Source organism: Ursus maritimus, unplaced genomic scaffold (genome assembly GCF_017311325.1).
Source record: "Ursus maritimus isolate PB19 unplaced genomic scaffold, ASM1731132v1 scaffold_16, whole genome shotgun sequence".
Lineage (NCBI taxonomy): Eukaryota > Metazoa > Chordata > Mammalia > Carnivora > Ursidae > Ursus > Ursus maritimus.
This window is the reverse complement of record NW_024424008.1, coordinates 13,068,730-13,081,242: the sequence shown is the minus strand read 5'-3', so window position 1 is coordinate 13,081,242 and position 12,513 is coordinate 13,068,730. Positions and strand designations below refer to the sequence as shown.

At 47.6% G+C, this 12,513-nt stretch overlaps 1 protein-coding gene across 1 annotated transcript in view; it reads left to right on the top strand.

Moving 5' to 3' along the window:
- The window catches only part of TENM4 (teneurin transmembrane protein 4), a 220,777-nt gene that overhangs the window by 103,798 nt on the left and 104,466 nt on the right, over positions 1-12,513 (top strand). The window contains exon 10 of the mRNA XM_040630912.1: positions 9,209-9,355. Coding sequence (XP_040486846.1) covers positions 9,209-9,355 — 147 coding nt within the window. The remainder of the gene's footprint in view (positions 1-9,208; positions 9,356-12,513) is intronic.

The window sequence follows — 12,513 nt, the reverse complement described above, 5'->3', positions numbered from 1 at the left end:
AGCACCAGCTGAGCCAGGAGGTCCAGGAGATCCTGTGTATTAGTTCTCAGATGACATATCACGGGAGGTGATGTCTAAGAAATTTTAGGTCACCCTGAAACATGAGATGAATGAGCTTGACTAAGACAAGCGTGACAGATGAACCAAGAATCGAGAGCCTTCACCTTAGCCAGAGATGCTTCCTGGGCCGAGCTACCAGTGCGCCGGCCCTCTCTCTAATTGTTCGGCATGTCACAGCTTTGTTTATGCGCTCTTGCTTTAATATGCCATTCTCCTCCACTTTCCTTTCTTCTGTCTCGTGCTCTCATGGACTCCATAGCATCTATAAGAATGAAGGCGGAGCACTCAGGCCCAGTTAAAATCTCCATTTCCCAATTTTCCACTTGGCTGTGCAGTCTCCAGGAGCATATTTCATCTAGAAACAAAGACCACATGGAAACCTCAACTAGAAACATAGCCTCTCATCCGCCCGTCTTTTGAGGCAAATATATATTGACGACCAGCAACAGTGTCTCTTCTACCCAGAGGACTGAAAAAATAAAATGTATATTTTTTATAAGAAAGGAAGAATGTTCTTGCAGTTTCTAGATCCCTAGGGCTTCCACATAAGGCCCCAGCATTGCAGTCCAGTCCAGCTAGTGGGCTTTGGATTCATGTATGAAATCAAGCTGAGGACGGAGGTCTGCCTGGCAGAAAGCATCAGGCCCTTCAGGAGACAGCCATTGGTCCGGCCACTGTGGGAGCACATGTGGGGGAGCTATAGAGAGAGGGGTGGGAAGGAAGCCCCTCAAACAGCTATGAGGAGGCCAGGTGGGGAAGATGAGATATACTACTGATTGATGCTGGGAGCAAAGAGGACTGCCCTGCTTTCAACACCCAGCCACATGAATGCACCGTGGAGTTAATTTCAGAGCAACATTTGACACCCATCCTCGCAGAGAAGCAAATCCTTAGAGTGCCAAGTAAGTCAGTGCTTGGATGCGACCCTTCCATTGGAAAACAGAGCATACATCATTCTGCCTTTCGAGTTAACAAGCATTGAGAAGTGGCCAGGTTTTCTTTTCTTTTTCTTGTTTTCACAGTGACATCCATTGACCTGCACCTTACATTCTCTGTAAGATGCACCAAGGAGAAATGCATCTTACTTAGAACACCAAGCATTCTGCATACAAGTCTGCGTGGGCACATGCATCCATGGCCAATTCAAGAATGGCAAACAGATAATCTGGCGGTATATTTGACCAAAGCCTCGGCCCACTTCCCTAGTGCATATCAGAGATGATCCCAAGTTTACACCTGTCTGAGTTCCAGCTCCCTGGAAGCCCCGCTGCCCAGGCAGGGAGCACTTGTTCTTATGTGGCTGCTGCCCCCACACGGAAGTTGGACGCTGCTCTGGGTAGACAAAGGGCAAGTTCTAGTCTTCCATAAAGTTGAACACACCTGACAGAGCAGGAGCATGGCCACGTTTGCAGCTTCCCATCCTCCTTTCTCTCCTGTTTTCCCTATCCATATGTCTTCTATATCATCACCTTTCCAAACCCCTGGATCATAGAATGAGTTGAAGTTCCTTTTGACCCTTCCTGGAGAATGTGCTTGCTCTCCCTCCTTCTCTCTCATGTCATCTTGTCTTTGGTTTTGTTTTCCCCGCCATGGCAGGTCTGTCCCAAACATGGGGCACATCCCCCCGCCCCGTGTCCCCTGAGCACCTGGCATGGTTCCGTGGCAGGCAGTGTTGCACTTACGTGAGCCTACCTTACATGTCCTGTCTTTTATTCCCCAAGCGCACTATCTGGATAGGGTAGTGAAAGGTATGGTCTTCCTTCCTCTATTTTCCTATTGTCTTTGTGTGTGTGTTTGTGTATGAGCAAAAAAAAAAGAAATGTGTATATAAGCGATGTATATACACCCCAGAAGCATGCTGTCTAGACGCTGCCACCACAGCATTCGATGCCCAGAGGGTGGGTTTTGGTCACAGGGGGTCGACACACCTGGAGTGTCATTCGTCCCCCCCAAAGTGCTCAGTCCGTTTGTGACATTACATTGTGCTGTTGTCCTTCCCTCCCCACACACACATACACCCCTCACTCTTTCTGCCCATCCCTGACAGCCCCTAGGCCATCAGAATTAAGATACTGAGCACCAGGGTGGGTGGCCTGGGAGAGGCCCCAGCGCAAGCTAAGAAGTCTGAACAGCTACGTTACGCGTCATGCTCATTCATCCAGCAAGTGCGTCCGAAGCCCCCGCTAGTGCTAGTGCTGGATGCTGGATGCTGTGACAGGCTCTGGGCAGTTGGGGAGACAGACCCCTGGCCTTGGGGAATGGGTGGTCTCTTTGTTTGGGCTTGTTTTCCTGTTCAGGGAAGGCCCGAGTTTGGTAAGTTTTACGTTTGAGGAGTGTTCCCTACAGGCACAGTAATTCCATTTTCAACATCTTCATTAATTAGCTAGTGGCCCATTTTCCAAATAGTCCTGATTCCTCTAAGAATAAGTCTGGGAAAGATAAGATATGTGTGCCCCTAAAAGCCTCCAAGCCCCCTGAGGAGAAATATCCTGCCATATTCATCGTTTTATCCAGAAGTCCTAACACATCACCTGGCCCAGAGGACGTGCTCAGTGGTTAAGGACAAATACTTCCGAGTCAGACTGCCTGAGAATGAATCCCGGGTCCACCAGTAAACGGACTGGGTGACCTTGGGCAAGTTACTTAACCTCCCTTCACTTGGGAGTCCTTGTACAGTGAACTTGGTAACAGGACCTACCTCATAGGGGAGGCATTAGAATTAAGCAAAATAATGAATGTAACATGCATGCTTAGCACACGGGCAGGGACGATGCTTGATAAATGTTAGCGATGCTATTTTATCATTGTATTTTCATCCTCACCCTTAATTTGGAGAACTTCATTAGCCAGAGTCATTTTTGAAATTGTAAAGAAAATGGCTCAATCAGCTTTTAATAAGAGACAGCAACTGCTGTTTAAAAACTTAGGGAAAGGTTTTGGGGGAAACAGAAGTGACTGAATGCTTTCCAACCAGAACATCTTTGCCAAGTACAGGAAAGGTGTCAGTGGGGCCCATCAGATGGATGCCTGGTGTTGAGAAGCAGGGTTCCTTGCATTATACATGCTGGTCTTCAACTGAAAATATAGTCATTCTGGCAAGAGAGAGAAGTCCCTGTGAGCCTCTTTAAAATAGGTATTTCACACATAATCATTATCAGAGGAATCTTCAGGATGGATTAAATTTAATAATGTTACCATCTATTTCGTAGAATTTTTTCCTACTATCTAAATTTTTTTCATATCTGTGAGTCTTAAGTCCTTTGAATTTTTTTTTAAGGGAGCAGATAGAACTATACTCATTTTATTGGAAAAGGAAATTGAAGTTGAGGAAGGTAAGGGGCCCACCCTGGGTTACCCTTGTAGTGAGTGGCAGAGCCAGGATTTTGAATTTCCTGACCTAATCCGTGTTTCCAACATTCTATCTTCTATTACCATTCACCAAGAATGTCCCATAATTTCCAATATTCTTCCTCCAAACCGTGTCTTCCAAACTGGCACCCTCACCAGGAGGTGATACATAATCTATCTGAAACCACTTGTTCTGATCTTTAGTTCAGAAAAGATCACCAGACCTTTATTTGGATTAGGCCAATAAATCAAAACTTCCTTTAAAAGAGAAATTTTTTTTTCACCAAAATCTAGGTTTGAACCAGGCCCCCATCCTGCTGACTTTCTGGTAAACTGGATACTAATCCTAAATATATATATATGTATGTGTATATTTCAGAGACCTGTACTGTGCACACTCAGGACTTGTCAGAGTACAGTATCATGCCGGCAAAGACAAGCCGACGTTTGTTCTTTGTTTTCCACTTGCATCAGTAGAGACTGAAGAAACAACATGCACTTAACAGATATGTTGAACTCCTCCTAAGTGCCAGAAAAGGTGGATACCACACAACAGAAATGCTTCCTATTCTTGTATTCCTGGCGGTCAGCAGAGTAGACACTAATAAAACAACTAATTCCAATGAGTGTGATGAGGGTTATGACGGGAGATGTCCAAGGCCCACTTAGCAAGAAGAGCTGCCCGATTTCGGGAGTGCCTTGTAGACCAAGATTGTGAACTTTAGCAGAAGCAGATGAGAAAGCCGCTAAAGGTTATACAAGCAGGATGGTGGCTTGATGACATTTGTGATTTGGAAGGATTAGTCTGGCCATACTGGGGAGAAAAAAGAGTTGAGGGGGAACATTTGGGGGCAAACAGGCCAATTAGGAGACTCTTGCCATCATCGAGGTGGGAGATGATGGTGACCTTGTCTGGGAAAATGAGTGTAGGGATGAAAAAGTACAGGAGGACTGGGAAGAGAACCATAAAGAAATGGGACATTCTGATACATGATAGGGTTAATACACAGCCCCTTTGCCACTTCACTAAAAACTATCCTCAAGGATTCGGAAAGTCTTCCTGTCATACCTGATGCTAGCTTCAAGGGGACTTCTCCATAGGCTTACACAGAAGGCTGAAGATAAAGTGGCCCCTTGTCATTTAAAGGGCATCTTTTCTTTTGAAAAGCTCAGGCCTTCTCTAAACCTTGAAATCACATTATTTGGGCTCTAGCAAATGCCTGATGTGAGTCCTTCCAGAGGGGATTGTTAATGTCAGTTGGGTTCTCTGAATTATTGATGAGTTTCAGAGTTTGTAGAATTAATGGGCTTTAGTGGTGGGTAAGGATGGGCATGTTGCTTTAAGAAAGTCAGCAAGTCACCCCAGAGGAGGCTTCCTCATACCGGCTAATGGGGGCGTGAGTACTCCAGAAGCAGACTGCTGGCTGAGAGCAAACCTCATTTAACCCACAGGTACTCAGAGTCCCTCTGAAACCCTGAAACCGATAGGACAGTGCAGACCCCCAGGGTATAGCTTGGTCCATTTGAAGAAGCGAACGGTATTTAAAGTGTTCCTGTGATTTCACATATAGAGCTTCTCCTCCCCAGGGACACCCGCCCCCTCAGGCAGTCTCTGAGCAGAAAGTGTGCATGCGGCATCCTGTGCTAAGACGAGCTCACTGGAGCAGGGGTTCCCAGACAGGGCTTTGTGGAATGGAATATTCCACATTATTTTAAGTGGTTATAGGGGAAAGAAAGGGCTGAGGTCAAATTGGAAAATGTTCTGATAATCCAATAAGCAAGTTTCTTTATTGTAAGACCCTTGGAGTCTTTAATGTATTAATATTCGGTGTGACTTTCTAGAATAAGATTATAGGATAAAATATTTCCCAAACTTACTTGACCACAGAAGCTTGTTTTTGAGGACCTCATAGAACTGGCATTCTGCAAAATTCACTTTGAGACATTTTTTTTGAGAGTATGAGACCCATTGTAAGTCCTTCCTGGGACAAAGTAAAGTATAGGTAAATAGAACATAAAATTATCGAGGGCAGAGAGTATATCTCATCTCTGTGTGCCCTAGAATTGACACATACCTGCCTGGCATCCAGTAGGTGCTGAGTAAAGTTTGTTGAAATTAAGAACAATATCATCGAAATTACAGTTGTTTTGAACCTCTCTATTGGGTCGGTTGTACTGGAAGGACCAAACACGGCATCTCATCTGAACCTTCATTTTGTAGATAAGAAAACTGAGTCCAAAAGAGGACAAGTAACTTTGCAGAGATCCCACAAGTTAGGCAGCAGGTTACAACAATCTAGGTCTCCTGTCTCATTCATTGATTCATTTCAACAAATACCCTTTGAGCACCTGCTATGTGCAAGGCACTGGCTTAAAGCCAACATTGCCTTTATGGATTTCATATCCTAATGGAGGGAATAAGACATTAAACTAATTGCAAAATTAATAATTTACGTATACTTGGGACACTTGCTACCAAGGAGGACAGAGCACTAGGAAAGCACGAAGTGGTGGGCCTGGGCTGGGACTCGCAGCCTTGAACCCATCCTGCTGCCTCCCACTGAGCTGCATGTTAACCCCCATGACCACGTCGTTGGGCTTGTCTCGGCTCTCTTTGGCAAGGTTTGTTTTATGAGAACCATAGCTCTTGACCCAGACATTGATACAGTTGGGCCTGGCAAAGGCTATGTTCTGGTTTGTGAACTTCTCAGTGAAGTTATACAACATTAAGACAAGTCAATTCAATACTAATAATAATAGCATCTATCACTTATTGAATGCCTACTTATGTTACCCACAGTGCTAGATAATTAACATACATTATCTCATTAATCTTCTCAGCAACTCTTTGGGTTAGGCATTACCTCCACTTTACAGATGATAATACTGAGAGAGATAATACAAGAGAGAGTTAGATAATTTGCCAGTCATCCCGTGGGTAGTAACTAAAAAGGTAGCATGGGGATTTGAATTGAGGTCTGCCCAGTTCCAAAGTCCACACTGTGTTACAGTACACGGTTTTACATTACAATTCAGGATTAAATGGTGTGAAACTGGAACGGCCTTAGAAAATCAGGATCTGGAAAAATAACAAAGTTATTTAAAAGTGATATGTGTGAAGTGTCTAGCACAGTGGCAAGCCATGGTAGACCCTCAGTAGATGGCAGCTGTCACTATATTGCTGTCCCGAAGCCTCTAAGCCAGGAGGTGGCAAACTACAGCGCACAAACCAAACCTGGCCCATCACCTATTTTTGTAAATAAAGTTTTATCAGAACAGAGCCGTCATTCGTTGGTAAGTTACGTCTGGCTGCTTTCCCTCCACGATAGTAGATTTGAGTAATTGCAACAGAGACCCTATAGCTCACAAGCCTAAAATATTTATTATCTGGACCTTCAGAGACAAAGTTGGCTGACTCTGATCTAGACAAGTGCCTCAGGTTCCGATGTTGCCATGCTGTGAGCCCTACGGAAGGTTCTGGGTACAACTCATGATACTGTATGCCTTTTAGAAGATTCATATACTGTCCTTAAGCTGTAGGTCGGGCTTTGTGCCTCATGCATACATGATCTCATTTAATCCCCTGAGCAACCCCGTGTATAAGCAGGCTGAGGCTCAAAGAGATTAAATAAGGTCATAGAAGCCACCGAGAGGCGAACCACACTGGTAGGGCGTCCAAACTTGTACACTTTGCCACTGACGGGAGGCTACATTATGGAGCAAGAGAAAGCAGTCTACTACCATTCTTAACAATGGGACTCGACTTCCTTCCTCCAAGACTGATTTCAGATACAAATGAGGCTCCGTTGAAAGGCAGCCCCCTCTGGATGGATAAACATTTAGATGGGACTAGTTGGGGAAAGAAGGGGTCTGGAGTTGTTTGGGCCAGGAGGAGTGGCTGGTGCTGGGAGCCGGGCCAGATGGCCGGCTGGTCACCTGCATGCCACGGCACTGCTCCTACGCTTGCACGACTGCTGTCCCGGTCACCTGTGGGGGAGCCATGCTGGTGGCCTCCCACCCTTCCCAGCAGGCTTCTGCTGTGCAAAGACCACAGAGTCCACATTTGCTTCTAAACTTCTGCCAGGATCCCTCCTAGCCTTGGAGTGCACAGTCAATACGGTTTCTTCCTCTGAATGACAAGCACGGTGACCAGAGTGATTGACTGGCTGATGTCTGAACGTCTCAAATACAAATGAACACGTTCTTTTCTTTTACTTTGTAATAAAAGTCAGCTACCGACAGGCCTTGAAACACTAAAGTTTTATATTCTAATTGATGGGTCATTCGGGGCGTCCCTGCCTTGGCCTACGTCTTGGATGGGACAGCTACCTTCACACTGGTCCCATTTAAGAATAAGGCGTCAATTTTCAGTTATTTTGTAGCAGAAAATTTACTTTGTAGCCATATTTGTAGCCGTTTGCTGCTCATAATAATAAATTAAGTTTTATAGATGACTTTCACGTCCATACCCTTCCCTGACTGAGCAGGGCCAGAGAGAAGACACGGAAGGTAGGCCAGGGAAAGGTGTTTTTTGATAGCCACTCTGAGGAAGGAGTTGGCAGGTGTTAAAATGAAGGCTGGAATGAAAACCAAGGGCCAAATAGAGGCTGAAGTGAACCGTGGAACTTAACAGATTCTCAAACCTAGATTTCTGAGCCATGAACTCAGAAAGAAGGGTTTAGAAGGGTGGTCATAAAAACCCTGTAAATCTGCTTGCCCAGTAAGGGTAACTCCCTACCCTATGACGTGGGCAAAGCAGAACCAAGGCAGACTCTAAACATCGCCTGAGCCTTCTTCATGCGATCACCCGGGGCTCTCTCAGACAGATGGCCGCTCCCGTATCGGGTTCCCACCAGACTTTGTACATCTCCCTGAGGACGTTTAGCAGTGAAATACTTTGCTTATATGAATCTGTCTCCTCAGATAGGCTGCATGCTCCTCCAGAATAAGAAGCCGATCTTATTCATCTCCGTACCCCCAGCGCTAGCCCGGAGAAGGTTCTTGATAAATGACAGGCACACGCATGTACAGATGAACCAAATTGGGGAAGGACAGCCTGCCCATACCTGCATTTGCAATTGGACAGCCCTAGCGAGTCTGTCCCACGGCAGTTGTTGGGGTCCTCTGCGCGCAGAACCTTCTTCCTAGTGGCAATAGATAAGGTGGGAAGGAAAAGACCCAAGGGCCCTTCCTCAAAGCAAAGACGGTTGTTGAGGAGAAAACGGGACAAAATAAATGAAAAGCTAGGGTCCAGTACGAGTAATAGTACAACAGTACTTGACCCAGGAACAAGTGCTGAAAAAAGGATAGCCCTTCTAGAATGAGACCCAGAAATGCTGAAGGAACGTTAGGAGTAAATGGAGAGGTGATTCCTTTGTTCCAAACAGCCCCCAGAAACAGGAAAAACACACAAGAGTGACCATGGAGCAGGGATCAGGCAAAAGTTTCCATCCGTCACCTTCTGTCAGGCTCCCATCCACTAATTCTCCCTTGGGAATCCCAATCACTTCTGAAAGGGGGGACTTTGGTGCAGAAGGTGTGTTTCAGACCTATCCCCACCACTTCCCAACCATGCCACCTCCTCATCGTGCGGCCTTAGCGAGTCCTTCCACGCATGAGTCTCAGTTGCACTCTTGGCAACATGGCAGTTCCCAGAGATCCCGGCCTCCCTGGGTGCTGAGGGCATCAACCTGCTGGTGGAGTGAGAGCACTTTCTGAGCAGGCAGGACGAGCGTGAGTGTGTGTGACTGCAGGTGGCTGCAGACGATCAGACCTCGATGCTGTGTGCTTTGCCTTGCAGAGGGCTGCCCTGGCTTGTGCAATGGCAATGGAAGATGTACCTTGGACCTGAATGGCTGGCACTGCATCTGCCAGCTGGGCTGGAGAGGAGCAGGCTGTGACACATCCATGGAAACCGCCTGCGGTGACGGCAAAGACAACGATGGAGGTAGGGCTCTGGCACCGGGGACCCAGTGCAGCTCTGGCGGGGGTGGGGTGGGGGCCAGGGCGGTGGGTGGGCGTCACTGAGCCCACAAGCCAGCAGCACATCAGCTGTCCAGGCAGGGAGGCCTGCAGGGTGGGCATAAAACTGCACATGTGGTCGAAGGGGTGAGTACATGTCTCTCGTTGTTCCATCTTAATTAATTTAAATGAACTAACGTAAATGAAATTAATGGCCATCTGACAGCCAGTGGAGGGGAGAAGGCATATGGAAGGAAGAATTTTCCAGCAATTCAATAGTGAGACGGGTTGCCTGGCAAAGCTATGCAATCCCCCTCACTAGAAATGGACGAGAAGAGCCCATCCCGTTTTGTATTACAGAAAGTGGCAGAAAGGATGCTCCCCCGGCAGAGGGAGGCTGAGTTACCTTTGTTTGACATGGCTTCTCCCCTGTATGTGGTAACCCTCACCAAGCCTCCTTTGTCCCCACACCCTCTGTCCCTCTGGGTTTATAATAGAATTGGTCTTAGTTAATAGGGTTTTTTCAAGTGCAACACAGTCCAGACCCTACGGAAGAGAGGCCTTGTCTTATGGAACGTTTCTGAGCTGCAGGAGAAGAGACCAGGGTTCCAATCCCTATTGATCCCCTGTGTATCCCTAAGCAAGTTGCTTGGTGTCTCTGGGCCTCACACTCCCTATTTATGAAAAGGGGCAGTTGGATTACGAGAACCATTCCAACCCTTGTATTGGTCCCAGAATTAGCCTTCTTTTTTCTGTTGTGTTACTTGGAGAAATATAATCACGATGTGCTCTACTCTCCCTCTTGGAAGACGGGTTTATTCTTCCTGACTCTCCTAATCTCAGAGGGTTAGTAGGAGAGATTAAAAAGACAGAGTAACGAAAAAAATTTGAAGCCACCGACCCTTCCTTTCTAACGATGGCCTGACAGCTGGCCTGCTCCAAACGTGTTTGTGCAGCTCCTCCACACAGATGCTCGGGGACTTTGTAAGTATACAGCACAGAGTAGGGAATCAGCAGGCCACCTACTCTGCACCCCAGCCTCTGGGACTTTTCTACTTAGAATGGCTCTGCAACCTCAGAGCACCATACTGATTAAAAGGCCGTGTGTGCATATTGTGGTTATTCTCATTCATTTGCCTTCCTTTGGCTCCAGCAGCCTGGAAAGGGCTACTTCAGACCGCCAATCTTGGTCCAAACTGGCTTTCAGCCCCTCTACCTGCTGCCCGCGTCCAGGAGCTGATCAGGCCTATGCACCCAGGTCTGGGCCCAGTGGAATAGTTGTCCACCAGGAGCTCGTGGGGTTGAGCCTTGGTAGCTAGGCAGGGACAGTAGGTCCAAGTTCTCCTCTTGAGACCTTGCAGGCTTGAAATGTCCCTCCATCCACCTGAAACTTACCGAGTCCATCAATTCTTGTGCTCCGTAAATATCCAGAGTTCGTCCTAGGGGGCCAGACCCTAGGCTGGGCACGGAGGTGACCGAGTCTTGTCTCTGCGCTCCAGGAATTCAGATGGGGAGGGAAAAACCCACGGTGAAGTGCTAGTGGACAGTGCGAGTGCCGTGCATAGTTCTGTATTGTCGGTGCGGGAGCAGGGAAGCATTCGGCAGGAAGGTGATACTTGAGTAGGCAGGTGTTTCCTGGAAAGGGAAGCGCTTTCTGGTCAGAGATCATCATGGACAAAGGCAGGGCAAGGCACAGAAGGACCCCAAGCATCCCTGTCTTCAGGCAAGAAAAAGTACAATAATATTTGCTCTTCATAGGAGAGATGTCGGCCCAAATTATCTGCATCACTCCTCAACCTTCTCCTTTACTTGCCGGTAGATGCAATTCTCACGACCAACAATATCTTCATGTAATGAGAAGGAAAGGGGACAAGAGCTGCACCGTGAAGTCCTTCCCCTGTCAAGAAGGCAGGGTCTTGGCCAAAGCCTTCAAACAGCTGTTGAACATCTGGGCAGCAGAAGAACAGAGTGTCCTTGAGAAATGTGGGGGAAGGGCACACATACAAGAATAGGTTCTACAACAAGGTCCGTCTGTTCCCTCACATGAAGCACAATACCTGTGTTTCCCGTTGGCCATCATTCAGCCAGCTCTCCCGGGGCTAGAACTCAGTGTTACACGGGGCCTGAGCATGCAGGAGCCCAAAGCCCCACAGCTCTGGTGGGTGAAAGAGCTTCCCATCATAGGAAACAGGGTTGACCCAGACCCCAGGGAAATGGAGTCTCCTCCAGCTGCTCTGGGAGATGAACCAGCAGGGACTGGGAAAGAACGGTCAGAAAATCCTCAGTTGCGGGAGATGATACCTCTTGCATTTATAGAGCATGTTAGAGACTGGAATGAGCTTTTATGCATCTCTCAGCAAAGCCATGCAATAGCATTACAACCTGAGTTCGTTGACTCACTCAACAAACAGTAACTGAATGTCTGCTAGGCATCAGGCCCCATCCTACGTCCTGGGGCTTCAGAGACAAATAAGGCACAGTCCCTGCCCTTGTGCAGTTCACAGTCTGGAGGGAGAGATAAGCAGCCTGCGGTTAGATTCGCGGTGGGGTCATCGCCGGGGGAAGGAGCATCCAGTCATTGAACTGATATTATCAAATGCCTGAGTCCCCTACTGGGAACTGTGATATGGTCCCTGTCCTATGAGGCTTCCAGTCTAGCCAGAAAGACATCCATGGGCCATCATGGTTGGGAAGACAACTAGCTGGGGAGACCAGATTGTTGGGGGAGCCTTGGGTTCTCACCTGTGAAATGAGGAAACGTCTCCCCCACAGTCCTCTCAGTTAGGTGGGCTCTCCACCCATCGGGGCAGCCAAGGAGAGGATGCACAAGATCCCTGCTTCGCAGGGTAGCACAGATGAAATAACCACAGGGAGTAGACTGGCCCCCAGCCCTGAAGAGGGCAAGGCTATCCTCACTGGCCTATTGCTCTGGGTCTTGGCCAAATAGGGATGGTTTTCGTGGGGGGAGAAATGGGGCAGGCCATACAAGGCATCGCAGGAGTGAGCCATATTTAGCACTGCGCTGTTTTCAGTTCAGTCGGATCACACATTTGCTGGGCTCCTGCCGTCTGCAAGGCACCATGTTCCTTTCTGAGAGAGTATAAAGAACCAGCGAACGTAGCCCGGTCTTTCTCCCTCAGGAAG